Below are 14875 nucleotides of genomic sequence, written 5' to 3'. Positions count from 1 at the left end.
CGTCTCGTGCCCGTTGATCTCCACCGTCATCGTAGCGGTCGCGAGATGCGGGGCCGAGACTGATCCAGGGTGATGGAGGCGAGCTGCGGAAGATGTTGCGAGGTCCCGGGCTGATCAGCGGTGGCGGAGGTATCAGCGGGCAGCGAACAGCCAGACGAGTAGGGGTCCTGAGGCGCGGTCCAAGATGGCGGTGCCCACGGTGCGCACATGGCGGGCGGCATCAAAGATGGCGGTGCCCTCGGTCCACATGTGGCTTGTGGTGGAGAAGATGGTGGCGCCCCTGGATCACACATGGGGGATGCAGTAATGCCGGGCTTGGAAACAGCAGCGACCGACCGGGCCGGCTGGCTGCCGCGTGGCGCAGGCTTGCAGTGAGCTCAAGTCGGCAGCTGGTGGGGCCCACGATGCCCACGAGGGTGCCGCGCGCTCGGGAGTGTATGCTCCAGATTACGGGAGGCCACTTCTCATGAGTTAGCGAGCTGCCTAGTCTCTGCAAGATCGAGCGTATCCCCTTCCAATAGTCGCTGCCGAGCGTACGTAGACGTCATGCCCGTGACATAAGCGTCTCTGATTAATAGTTCGGTGTGTTGGACTGCCGAGACTGCCTAGCAGTCACAGTTGCTACCGAGAATATGTAGGGCCCGCAAGAGATCATCCAGAGTCTCCCCCGGGAGTTGCCGTGTCGTGGCCAGGAGGTGCCTGGCGTACACTTGATTCACCGACGTAATGTCCCTTTAGTAGCGTCATCACTTTTGTGTAGGTGGGCGCATCCCAGATGAGGGAAAAATTTCAGGGCTTACCCATGAGTATAGGACTTGGAGCTTCTGTGGGTCCGAGAGTTCTTCAGTGGCTGCTCTGAGGTAGCCTTCGAAGCAGGCTAGCCATGGTCGAAGGTGGACGTGGCTGCATGAGGGCTCAGCTCCAGGTGATCAGGCTTGATTAAAATGTTCATCTTCTAAAACCTTGTGCAATAAATTGATGTACCGTCAATTACCACGAGACGAGAATGGTGAAACAATTGAGGATTTATTGCACAAGACGTTGTGCCTCCTGCAGCTGGAACCAGAATGGAAGCAGCACAGGAGAGCTTACACTTTTATACGCCGCCTGCTGGGAGGAGCCGGCAGGCGGGGATTTATTGTTGTACCTGTAATACAGGGGCAGTACCGTAATACATGCAATGTTACTAGTGGTGTTTACCACAGAACGTTGTATAAGTACTGTGTTCTGGTCTTTGTTCGGCAGAACAGGTCTTGGCAGATATCAAGTCTGTTCTCCGTGTACACGTAACATGCTTGATTAAACAGCCACCTCGTCCAGGTTGTTGTTGCGGTTTTTACTCTTTGTACTGAGTTGAGCCACAGGGAATAACCCCACGTGGAAGCTGACTCAATACACAAGTCTTGAAACCACTCCTACATCAAACCCTTCCTCCAAATACAAATCCCTCAGCCTGACCAGCCCCACTTCCCTCCTGTATACACTACCCATCTCTCCCCCCCCCCCCCCCCCCCCCCCCCCCCAGGCTCAGACCCATGATTCTCGCACAGCGGCGTTAGCACCGACATCCCTTCCACCCTAAAATGCTTCCTCAACTGATTCCATATCTTCACCGTGGACTGCACCACCGGGCTCCCTGAATATCTTTGCGGAGCCATTGGCAATGCTGCCATCACCACAGCCCTCAAACTAGACCCCTTACAAGATTCCTCCTCCATCCTAACACACTCTACTCCTTCTCCTTCCCACCACCGCCGCACCTTGTCCACATTCGAGGGGTTGTTTGGCGGTTTGTGCACTCTCTCCGACACCTTGATTTTGCCTCTGCAGTTTTGTGACAAAGTCTCTCGATGTGTTCAGTGCCCTCCTGAATAAGCCTTCTCCATTTTGGTCGATCACAAGCCAGGGACTCCCATGAATTGGCGGGTACGTTTGATTTCTTCACAGATGCTGTGGGACATCCCTATACCATTTCTGCTAGCCTCCTGGCAATCTCCTGACGTAACTGAGTTCCAAGTAGAGCAGTTGTTTTGGGAATCTGGGGCGCAATTCTCCGCCGATCGGCGCAAAAACGGCGCAAATCCGACTTGCGTCGCGCCGGAAAAATGGTTGAAAAGTCTCCGGCCCGAAATGGGCTAGCAGCGACGTGACGGGATCCGCGCTTGCGCACGTGGTTCACGCCGTGCAGCGTCATTCACGCCGCACGGCATGACGGCTCATAAGGACGCGCTGCTCCCCGCCACCCGACCGGAACACCCGACCGGAACACCCGACTGGATGGCTGGCCGCCGCTCAGCCCCGAGGTTCCAGTCACGGGATGTGGAGGCGCTCCTGGACTCAGTGGAGCAGAGGAGGGAGGCCCTGTATCCCGGGCACGGCCGCAGAGTTGCCCCACGCCACAGCCGGCGTCTGTGGAGGGAGGTGGCAGAGGCCGTCACCGCTGCGGCCCTGACACCACGGACAGGCACCCAATGCCACAAGAAGGTGAACGACCTCGTCAGAGCAGGCAGGGTGAGCCTCCCCCCCCCCCCCCCCGCCCAATATCCATATCCCCCTCCCCATATCCCCCTCCCCATATCCCCCCTCCCCCATATCCCCGCTCCCCCATATCCCCCTCCCCATATCCCCCTCCCCCATATCCCCCCTCCCCCATATTCCCCGTATCCCCTCTCCCCCATATCCCCCCTCCCCCATATCCCCCCTCCCCCATATCCCCACCTCCCCCATATCCCCCCTCCCCATATCCCCCCTTCCCATGTCCCCCCTCCCCCATATCCCCCCTCCCCCATACCCCCCTCCCCCATATCCCCACCTCTCCCAAATACCCCCTCCCCCATATCCCCCCTCCCCCATACCCCCCCTCCCCCATATCCCCCCTCCCCATATCCCCCCTCCCCATATCCCCCCTCCCCATATACCCCCTCCCCATATCCCCCTCCCCCATATCCCCCTCCCCCATATCCCCCCTCCCCATATCCCCCCTCCCCCATATCCCCCCTCCCCCATATCACCTGATCACTGCCTGCGTGTCTAACCATGCATGCTTCATTGTGTATCGCAGGAGAAAACGTCGAGGCACCCATCCCCGCAGATGCAGACCGCCCGCAGGATGCCCCTCGGAGGCCACGGGAGACGGAGAGACCCGTACCCTCTGGCATGCGACGCCCGCAGGATGCCCCTCGCGCACCACGGGAGACGGGGAGACCCGGACCCTCTGGCATGCGACGCCCGCAGGATGCCCCTCGCACACCACGGGAGACGGAGAGACCCGGACGCTCCGGCATGCGACGCCCGCAGGATGCCCCTCGCACACCACGGGAGACGGAGAGACCCGGACCCTCCGGCATGCGACGCCCGCTGGATGCCCCTCGCACACCACGGGAGACGGAGAAACCCGGACCCTCCGGCATGCGACGCTTGCAGGATGTCCCTTGGAGACCACGGGAGACGGAGAGACCTGGCGCAACAGGGAGACGACGCCCCCGTCACGTGCGGATGCGACGAGGCAGGCGTGTGCCACCCAGCGACGAGGGGGGCAGCCACAGGCCCCCGTCACAGCCGAGCCAGGACACCACTACCCAGGACACCACTACCCAGGTCACTACTACCCAGGACACCACTACCCGGGACACCCCTACCCAGGACACCACGACCCAGGACACCCCTACCCGGGATAGCACTACCCAGGACACCCCTACCCGGGACAGCACTACCCAGGAAGACGAAATACCGGACAGTGACTCAGAATGGATGGGTGGAGACGAACCCCCACCCCAAAGTGCCATGGACTCAGAGTGGGACGAAGAGCACGACACAACGCCACTGCTGTCACCAACACCCTCCACCATCGCAGAAACACTCACCTCGGTGATGAGGCGTCTGGTACACTCACTGGTGCGCACAACACAGCCGTCCCGGTACAGCAGGTGGAGGTAGGAGCAGCAGAGGGGCCGGGCGGTCGGAGGGCAGCCCAGCCCAAGCGAACATCTGCCGCCCAGATGGATCCCGGGTTCCTGGAGTTACCACACCCACACATAGCAACCACCGTCCCGGAGACGAGCGAAGAGGGTGACGGCCGGCTTGCGGCGGCTGCAGTCGCAGGTGGAGGAGTCCACCCGCGTCCAGGAGCTGGGAGTGGTGCCGGTCATGCGTGCCACCCAGGCCGACACCGCACGGGTGGCGTCCGCGGTGGAGGCAATGGGTGCGACCCTGTCAGACATGGGGAACGTTTTGCGAGGCCTGGGGCTTTCCGTGCAGGCGGCGTCTGTGGCCCAGGACATGGCTGCCCTCTCACAGAAGGCCATGTGCCAGTGCCAGCAGCAGATGGCAGAGGCACTCAACGCCATAGCCCAGTCTCAGCAGGCCATGGCCCAGTCTCTGCAGGCCATGGCCCAGTCTCAGCAGGCCATCGCTGAGGGCATCGGCGCCAGTGGCCATGTGCGAGCCGGCGTCGCACTGTCACAGACAGGGTTTGCCAAGCCCCTGGGCTCCATGGCTGCAAACCTGCAGACCCCTGTCGATACCAGCACGGGCCTCCAGGACTGGCAGCGCCAGATGTCGGGGAGGCGTCGGATGGCCAGTCCGTTCGCATCCCCCACCCATGTAGAGGCCTGGGGGCCATCGGGCACCCCGAGGGAGGAGGAGGTGGTGTGGTCCGTCCCGGGTCCCCCTCTAGGGGAGGTCCCGGAACACCGCGACACCTCGGACTCACCCCCCTTCCGTCCCAGGTGCATCGGGTGGGCAACGGGCAGGACAGGCTGGCAGCTCTCCATCCCAGTCGCCCGGGCCGCAGCCTGGCCCATCTAGGCCAGGACGCCCCAGGAAACGGCCGCCAAAGGGATCCAGTGTCAGAGGGCAGGAATCACAGGAGTCCACCTCCAGTTCTGCTGTACCGTCTGGGGAACCACGTAGACGTAGTCAAAGGGCCCGTAAGGCCAAACAATTAGACTCTGAGTAAGTTGGCACGGGTGCAGGGCACAGATGAGTTTTAGGGGCTAGGGCACGTGCATGAACTCCTTTGGTTATTAAAGTCAATGTTACACCTACAGAAGCTGCCTTTGTGCTCTGTCCAAAGCGTGCGGGGGTGTCATGTACGTTGAGCGCAAGTGTGTGTGTGAGGGGTGGTCTTACCTCAGCCCCAGGTGAGTCTGCCCCCTTCCCCCTGGGCGCCGCCATCAACATCCCACCCGGGCAGAGGACGGGACCGTGCGCTGCAGTGTCACAGCCGCATGCAGGGATGGTCCGGGTGGATGGTGGTACTGTGGCCATGGGTCAGACATAGTCCAACGATGTGGAGCCAGGAGCTCACCGCAGGGCGGGTTGTCATCATCCTCCATGGCCTGCAATAGACACGCGTCCACTCGCAACTGTGTGAGCCCGGCCGTTGTGCCGCAGGTGGATCGGCAATGGGGGGGGTGGTGTGCATGCGGGTGGGGTGGGTGCGGTTGGGGAGGGGGGTGAGGGTGCTGGGTGGGTGGATGGGTGGGGGGTGTGGGTGGTCGGCTGTTGCCATGGTGTGCAGTCTGTGGCCATACTACCCGATTCCCACGCCCATCTAGTCAGTGAAGCGGGCGGCTATCAGCCTGTCCCGTGCCCGCTGGGCCAGCCAGTAACGGTGGACAGCCACCCGCCTGTGTCTAGCCCGTCTGCCCTGACCATTGCCCCCATCCCCCTCATCTGAGGAGGACTGCGCCTCTTCCTGCTGCTCCTCCACTCCGCCCTCCTCTGCCTGCGGCACATCACCCCTCTGTTGGGCTATGTTGTGCAGGACGCAGCACACCGCAATGATGCGGCCGACCCTATCTGACCGATACTGGAGGGCGCCCCCAGAGAGGTCCAGGCACCTGAAACGCATCTTCAGCATGCCAAAGCACCTCTCTATCACTCCCCTTGTCGCTACATGGGGATCATTGTAGCGGTTCTCCGCCTCATTGCGTGGCCTCCGTACAGGCGTCATCAGCCACGATCGCAATGGGTAGCCCCTGTCGCCCAGCAACCAGCCCCTCAGCCGGGGATGGCGTCCCTCATACATGCCGGGGATGGATGACCGCGACAACACGTATGAGTCGTGTACACTTGCCTGGGTAATGGGCGCAGACGTGCAGGATCATCATGCGGTGGTCGCAGACCACCTGTATGTTCATCGAATAGGTCCCCTTCCTATTGGTGAACACGGCCCTGTTACCTGCAGGTGGCCGCACGGCGACGTGCATCCCATCAATCGCGCCCTGGACCATGGGGAACCCGGCCACGGCAGAGAAGCCCACGGCCCGGGCATCTTGGCTGGCCCGGTCCACAGGGAAGCGGATGTAGCGGTGCGCCATGGCATATAGAGCATCTGTCACTGCCCGGATGCACCGATGCACCGATGTCTGTGATATGCCGGACAGGTCCCCACTCGATGCCTGGAATGACCCCATTGCATAAAAGTTCAGGGCCACCTTAACCTTGACGGACACGGGGAGAGGGTGTCCCCCGCCAGTGCCACGCGGTGACAGGTGTACCAGCAGGTGGCAGATGTGTGCCACGGTTTCCCGCCTCATCCGGAGTCTCCTCCTGCATTCCCGGTCTGTGAGGTCCTGGTATGACTGCCGGGGCCGGTACCCACGGGGCGCCCTTGGGTGCCTCCGTTGCCGTGGGGCCGCGACGTCCTCCTCCCCCTCCTCGTCCTGTCGGTCAGGTGTCCCTCCAGCCTGGGCGGCTGCCGCCCGCCTCTCTGGCATGCTCCTCCTCCTCCTCCTCATCCAGGGCAACATGGACATTAGCGGCTGCCGCCATGCCGGCCAACATCGCTGGATGATCGGAAAACATGACGACCTGGTGGGGGGGTGGGAACGACGACATGTCATCATTGCCCATATACCCTCCTTGCCCCCAGCCAGGTGGCATGGACCGCATGGGTCCAACTGTTGGAGGCTGGCACCTGGCCAGGTGGACCAACTCACTTGACCCCCCATTCCCCTCCCCAACACGGACCCCCCCCATCCTCCTCCCCGGCACGGACCCCCCCCCCCATCCCCCTCCCCGCCACGGACCCCCCCATACCCCTCCCCGACACGGACCCCCCCCAATCCCCCTTCCCGGCACGGACCCCCCCCATCCCCCTCCCCGGCACGGACCTCCCATCCTCCTCCCCGGCACGGACCCCCCCATCCCCCTCCCCGGTACGGACCCCCCCATCCTCCTCCCCGGCACGGACCCCCCATCCCCCTCCCCGGCACGGACCCCCCCCCCTTCCCCCTCCACGGCACGTACCCCCCCATCCCCTTCCCCGGCACGGACCTCCCATCCTCCTCCCCGGCACGGACCTCCCATCCTCCTCCCCGGCACGGACCCCCCATCCTCCTCCCCGGCACGGACCCCCCCCCAATCCCCCTCCCCGGCAGGGACCCCCCCATCCCCCTCCCCGGCACGGACCCACCCCCATCCTCCTCCCCGGCACGGACCCCCATCCCCCTCCCCGGCACGGACCCCCCACAACCTCCCCGGCACGGACCCCCCCCATCCTCCTCCCCGTCAGGGACTCCCCCATCCCCTCCCCGGCACGGACCCCCCATCCTCCTCCCCGGCACGGACCCCCCATCCCCCTCCCCGGCACGGACCCCCCATCCTCCTCCCCGGCTCGGATCCCCCATCCCCCTCCCCGGCACGGACCCCCCATCCTCCTCCCCGGCACGGACCCCCCTCCCGGCACTCCCCCGGTGCCCAGCCCACTCTAACCACCCCCCAGCCGCACACACACACACACAAAACCCTACACACACCTCTCCCCCACGCAATCAGACTGCGGCCACGCCATCGCCTGCCCAGCGGCCAACCCCCCAGGCCGTCACCCACCTCCACGCTGGTCGGCGTGAAGCTGGAGCACAGGTTCACGCCAATGAAAAGGAGGTTTGATTTATGTCGACGTGACCGGTCATCACGTCGACGGGACTTCGGCCCATCCGGAAGGGAGAATATCGGCAGGCCCAAAATCGGCTGCCTTGCGCACACCCGTGCCATTCTCCGACGTCAGCGGCGCCATTAACGCCCGGCCGACTTTTCTCCCTTCGGAGACTTCGGCAACCGGCGGGGGCGGGATTCACGGCGGCCAACGGCCATTCTCCGACCCTCTGGGGGGTCGGAGAATGACGCCCCTGGTGTCCATCAAGAGGGACCACAGACATGGGGTACATACTAATCACCGGGTCGTACCAGGCGCGAATCCATGCGAGCAGTTTAGAGAGACCAAAATCGGGATCTGCGTCGGGCGCCGACCTGTTTCCGATGTAACCAGCCCGCTCCCGTTGATGAGATCCGGATCCCACCGTGAAGTGGCGAGAGGCCAATAATCACCAATTAAAGCCAATCTCCAAATTGGTATCAGGAAAGATCCCCTATCGAACAGCCTCCCATGATCTAACCGGCTCACCAGCGAGTTGTCACGTGGGCGTCATTTAGCGGCCGGCCGCCATCGATGGGGGCCGCCCCTGGGCTGAGGGGTGAGGGGCTCAGCACCATGGACCCAACATGCACCCTCCCGGATTGTGTATACCCACACCAGGGACAACTGCAGTTACTACCTGTCCGTCACACGAAACACCCCCAGGACAGAGCCCTATTCGTAGTATCCCTGCAATCAGAGGAGGCATGTGTATGGATCGGGGAGAGAACCTGCGCCCAGTTCAAGTAATGTTCCCAGAGGTGGAGGTGGGCGATGGCCCAAGGTGTACAGGTGTTTCTGGTCGTTTGAAGAGATGTCGGACACCATGTGCTGCAGGCGGCTCCGCCTCAACATGGGGACGCTGCAGCATCTATGCCATGTCCTTGCGGACTTGGCACCATGTGGAGGAGGAGGATACCCACTCCCATACACCGTCAAGATCACCACAGCCCTGAACTTTTAACGCCTCGAGATCATTCCAGAGTTCGAGCGCGGACTTGTGCGGAATATCCCAACCAATAGCCCACAAGTGCATCCGTGAAGTCACGGATACGCTGTTTGCCTGGGCAGCCGACTATCAAGAAACTTTGACCTGGACCAGGCGACCAAGGTGCAGGATCCTCCACCATCGCTGGCATGCCCCAGGTCTGGGTGGGAATAGATGGCGTACATGTCACCTTGTGTGTACTGGGCAGTCCAGGGGCCCCCTTCATTAACAGGAATGTTCAACCACCACCTCAAGATCAGACATGTGTGTGCACGCTTCCCAGGGAGTGTGCATGACAGCTACACCCTAAGACACTCCAAGACCCCCAGCATCTTAAAGGGACACTCCAAGATGACTGGTTGGCTCTTGAGGGATAAGGCTTACCCTCATGAGTTCCTGGCTAATGATTCCAGTACGAAGGCCGGAGACTGATGCAGAGAGCCAATATAACGATGCCCATGTGTCCACCCGGGCTGTCTTTGAGAAGTATAGCGAACTGCTTAAAATGTGGTTACGATTCTTTAACCATTCTGGTAGAGCACACAGTACACCCCGCCAGAGGGTCGCCCACTTTGTGGTGGTCTGCTGTGCCCTCCACAACCTGGCACAGCAGCGGGGCAACGTGGTGAAGGAGGAGCAGTAGGAACTTGCGGCCTTGTCAGAGGAGGAGGAGAAGCCGGACCAGGAGGGGCTTGTCTGTGCGGTGGCATGGCTGTGTGCTGTCTGGTGTTTGCTGTATTTAAGTGCTGCTCCCCCTCGTTAGCAGGGAGGTGCCTGGCATGGCCCATGCAAATCAGCTGGCAGGACAGCCATTTCTGACGTGAAAGCTGTGGGGCGTCATTACTGGCTCTAATTGGCATTAGACACCAATAGCGGTCTCACTGGGTTGGCCGTCGGGAAGCAATTTCCGCTCGCTACCACACTTAGAATTTTTTCTGTTAGGTCATGTGCATGATCATCACTACGCAACAGATTCAAGAAAGGTGCAAGGAACAGCATCATGGCCTTTTTCAGTCTCACGAAAGCCTTTGATTCTGTCAATCACAAATGTTATGGAGTTTTCTCCTCAAATTTGGCTGCACTCAGATATTTATCACCATTCTCTGCCTACTCCACAATGATATACATGCCGTGATCCTCACCAACAAAAACACCACAAACCCAACCTCAGTGAAATCTGGTGTCACCAAGTCATTGCATTTAACCCTCTTCTCCATTTTCGCGGCACGGTGGTACAGTGGTTAGCACTACTGCCTTACAGTACCAGGGATCCTTGTTCAATTCCGCCCTCGGGTGACTGTGCGGAGTCTGCACGTTCTCCCCGTGTCTGCATTGGTTTCCTCCGGGTGCTCCGGTTTCCTCCCACAGTTCAAAGATTTGCAGGTTAGGTGGATTGGCCATGCTAAATTGCCCCTTGGTGCCCAAAGGGTTAGGTGTGGTTACTGGGATATGGGGATAGGGTGGGAGATTGGACCTAGGTAGGTTACAATTTCCAAGGGCCGGTGCAGACCCGATGGGCCGAATGGCCTTCTTCTACACTGTAGGAATTCTATTCTATAATTCTATTTTCCTTAATGCAATACACCACCTCACATTCAGCAAATTACCCACAGAAATTAGATAAACTTTTTAAAGTGAGATTGAGATGAATTGATCATAAAATAATTATACATCTAGATGGAGTGGACTTGATGGTCTTTCTGATGTATTTAGTGTTTTGTGAACCACATCATTCTGTCAAAGATTTCAGTCTTTGGTGTATTGATTTGATAGTATGTAATTTTTAAAAAGTTATTTCATAGGATGTGGGCTTTACTGGCATGAACAGAAGGACTAGGAGCAAGAGTAGGTCATTTGGCCCCTAGAATCTGCTTCGTCATTCAATAGAATCATGGCTGATCTGATTATGGCCACAGCTTCACTTTCCTGTCTACCCCCCCAATACTCTTGGCTCTCTTGTTGATCAAAAATCTATCGAACTCACTCTTGAACATACTCAATGTGCAAGCCTCCACAGCTCTCTGGGGAAGAGAATTCCAAAACTGACAACTCTTCTCTTCCCAGTCTTAAATAGGAGACCCCTAATTTTTAATCTATGTTGCCTAGTTTTAGACTTCCCCACCAGGGGGATACTTTCTTTCAGAGTCCACCCTGTAAAGTCCCCTCAGGATCTTGTACGTTTCAATATGATCTCTTCTGTTCTGCCCTCAGATTTACCTTGCTTTTACCTTGCAGCAAGAGACTGGTTTATGATGTAACATGCCTCGGAGTCCATTCAGTTGGGCAGTCGTTGAACCTAGAAAAATTACCAGGGTTACAGCTAAGTGACTGCTTCTATGGAATTGAAGTCTTGCCGGTATTTTAACCCAGGCCAAATGGAAATAAAAATCCAGCGACAAACATTAACTATATGGAAAATGGGGTCTGCATCATAAACTCGATATAAACTAAATTCTACTTCATTCAAGCCAAGGAAAGACAAACCGATCATGTTCGCACATTTATATTTAACATTACAATCTGGACTTTACGGGGTTACTGACCTCTGTTGTTAAGCAGTGCAAAGCAGAACATAGATATATCAGTGTAGAACATTTTGGGCAATTTGTGCAGAACACCATGAAGATCATCATGCTCAATATTCCATCACCATCAATATCTTCTCAATGATCATGGAACTTCTTAGAGATTATATAAAAGATTATGTATTTATTTTCAGTATAGCTATGTACATTCATGGGGGGGGGGGGGTAAAAGACAAAAGCCAGCTTGAGTAGAGGAGGGAAGGGAGGGAGCATAGATCGGACATCAGGGAGAGGGACGTGGAAAGCTTACGGGTGGTGGTGTCAGGAGGTCGACTGACTACAAGAAGAGGAGGATGATTCCTATCAAAGGGAGATTAACAGATATGCGTAATAGGTCAAAGGGAAGAATGCCTGTTCTTCCCGGTCTACAAACAAGGCGGGGATGGCACTTATCTATTCAATCCAGCTGGTCTTGCCGTTCACCAACTGTTTAGATTCCTGAGGATTTAAAAACTCAGCTCACCAGTGTTAAATCTGAAATGGAGGTAAAGTGAGAGGTTTGCAGCTTCATTTGAATATTTAAATGAAAGACCTGCCTCCAGAGATCAAGTGAATCACCTACTCACCTCGCCCACATCTGCCTCTGTTAACATCGATAATAGGTGGGTTAGGTTTATAAATTTAAAATTTTTAACTTGCGCCCATTCTACCCTGCTCCCGTCCTCAGTAATAAATTACCCATATGTGTTAGGCGAGAAGGAACTCAACAACTGGGGAAACATAGCTTTGTCAAAGTATGAAATTATGAATCGGACTCTCCTAACTGCATCCATAACTGATATATGTTGAATAAAATCCAAATAGGCTCATGAAATATGATTAGGATTATTAAAAATATAAATGATTCCATTCAAAATGAGTATTTTGCAATGGTGAACCATTATTAAGTTTATTTTTGCTTTCCTATCTAACAGGGGATGAACTGCCTTGCTCTGTTCGCATTTCACATGACAAGCAGGATAAACTGCATGGTTGCTTAGAACATCTCTTCAGTCAGGTGAGTCAAAGTAAACCAAATCCACTTTGTTCGCAAATGTTTGTTGGCAGTTCTGAATATAAGTTAAAGCACTTGGTCAAGAATCAAGATTCCTGTAAACATTCGCAGAATGGTTTAATATTCTTTCATAAGTAACTTTACTACAAAATGTAGACAGCTGCACAATATGCAATTCTATCTGCTCATAAGAACCCAGCTTATATAAGCCCTTTGCTTTGTGGGCTTTATTGGAGGCGTTATAAAACATCCGTATATCTCTTTTACATTCCAGTTTTAACTACAATGGAGGAGAGATTCAACTCGTCAAACTTATACATTCCTTTTGTCCTGACTTCATGTGCCTTTACCTGTCCCAGTTCTCCTATGCAATGCTACCCCAGTAGTTACAGCATGGCTGATGGAAGGCTGCTGATTTTCACTGGTGGAGACTGCATATAGCCTTGCAGGGCATCCTCAAACAGCCTCATATTGCATCCCAGGTGCTGCAGAAGTTTGGCCAGGATACTGGAGAAAACTCTCCTGCTCCTCTCTAAAATAGGGTTTATGGAATATTTTATGTCCACTCTGTTTTAAACATCTCTTCCAAAAGACAACACATTCATCAGTGCAGCATTCCTTCAGTATTGCACTAGAGTCTCAGCTTTGACTTTTGTTCTCAAGGTCATCGACCTGAAACCTTAACTGTTTCTCTCTCTATAGATGCCGCCTGAGTATTTCCAACATTTTGTTTTCTGAAGCTGTGAATGTTAGGTACACTGGGATCCTGCTGTAACATGGTCTGATCTATAAAGAACTTAGTATAACACAGGCCGATGTTAGGCTCCAACATTTGCATTCTGCAAATGTGGTCACAAGCCTCCCCACACTACAACCACCCACGTAAAAAATAAAAGTTAAAAGTAATCATTTAAGTATTTGATTGATTTTACATGGCATTTACTTTATTCATTTAATTTGGAGCACGAGGACTGGAGACTACGGGGATATGCATGCAATATTGACCCAAAGCACTGGTAGGATTGAGTCTTAGCACTTTGCACTAGCAATGTGGTTCTGTCAGTGCATGAGCATGATTGATAGAGATTGTTGGTAGGTGAGTGATGTGCATTGAGTAGTGTTTGAGGGTAATGGTGTTGTTGATGGGAATGACATTTTAAGATATGGTCATTGACCTTGACCATTCATAGAAGGTCCTTGAAATTCTTGCAGCACTGAATCCATGTCCTCCTGGCATTGACCACCATGGCTATCAGGTGGTGAGTTACAGTGGTTCCTCTTGAATGACTTAATGAAGATTTGAAGATGACAGGAAAAACCACAGAGTAAGATTTTGTACAAAGCCTTTATGTGCATTGAAGACCCTGGGATGCAGAGTCCCTTTACAGACAGCGCTTCACAGAGCAATGAGTCCCTGATTTCTGAGATAGTTGGTGGATTGGGCAGTTGATTTTGAGTCCGACAGTACAAGCTACAGAGCTACTGTGACATACTTGGGTGCCATCCTGCACTATAGACAGAAAGCATGCAAAACAGAAAAACACAAACTCCAGCCAAAAAAAAAGCAGGGGAGGAAAAAAAGAAGCCATATGGCATCTACATTGCAGAATCTCCCCACAAATGTAGAGAAGCGACAAATTCTCTACACATCGACAGCATTTGTAACGGGCAGGAAACTTCAGGAAGATGACCACCAAATTCCCCAGCATGAATTGGAAGGTCACAGATGCCCTATCAAAATTTAGGCCTTTTAAGCAAATGTTGGAGCCATGCTATTTCTGTTTATCTATCAGAGAATCGGATGAACGAAGAATAAAAATTAGAAACAAGGCGGTGCATCACGATTTGGCGTCAAACCAGCGCCTGCCGCGATTTCGGCGTCGGGAGCCATTCTACTCCTGATCGCACGCCCCGATTCCGGCGTCGGCTAACAGAGAATCCCGCCCATTGTGTGAATAAAGTCAAACGGTTACAAACTTTCTTACTATCAACATTATATGCCCAAAGAAAAGCAGCAAACACATGTTCACAGCCAAAGTCGACATGAGAGTGAGCGCAAATATCTTACCAGTCAGAATTTTGAAGGGTAAGTATTCGAATCATTGGAAGTCAATGATGCAACCTACAACAGAAAACCTAATGCGTGCAATGGGACATCCATTATTTGCACAGGTACATTGACATTGAAATGCAGTTACGGCTGCAAAGAAACCATAAGTATTCTACCTGGTGGATACAAATGGACCAGCAGTAGCAGGGTTACTGGTGTGTATGGAACTCAACATTGTGACTATTGATGAAATCACCAAGTAACACCCCAACACGGAACCCCTCAACCTCCAACTATGGAATTCCCCTTTGCGCACCCTGGCCATGGACCTCCCCAT

General features: G+C 55.2%; 1 protein-coding gene across 2 annotated transcripts in view; it reads left to right on the top strand.

Annotated features, from left to right (window-relative positions):
• prex2 (phosphatidylinositol-3,4,5-trisphosphate-dependent Rac exchange factor 2) overlaps positions 1-14875 on the top strand; it is an 825781-nt gene that overhangs the window by 552605 nt on the left and 258301 nt on the right. For both annotated transcript variants that reach the window (XM_072467618.1, XM_072467617.1), the window contains exon 28: positions 12409-12491. In XM_072467618.1, the coding sequence (XP_072323719.1) occupies positions 12409-12491 (83 nt within the window). The remainder of the gene's footprint in view (positions 1-12408; positions 12492-14875) is intronic.

Source organism: Scyliorhinus torazame, chromosome 11 (genome assembly GCF_047496885.1).
Source record: "Scyliorhinus torazame isolate Kashiwa2021f chromosome 11, sScyTor2.1, whole genome shotgun sequence".
Taxonomy (NCBI): Eukaryota; Metazoa; Chordata; class Chondrichthyes; order Carcharhiniformes; family Scyliorhinidae; genus Scyliorhinus; species Scyliorhinus torazame.
The sequence above is the reverse complement of the archived record's forward strand: the minus strand, read 5'-3'. Positions and strand labels throughout refer to the sequence as shown.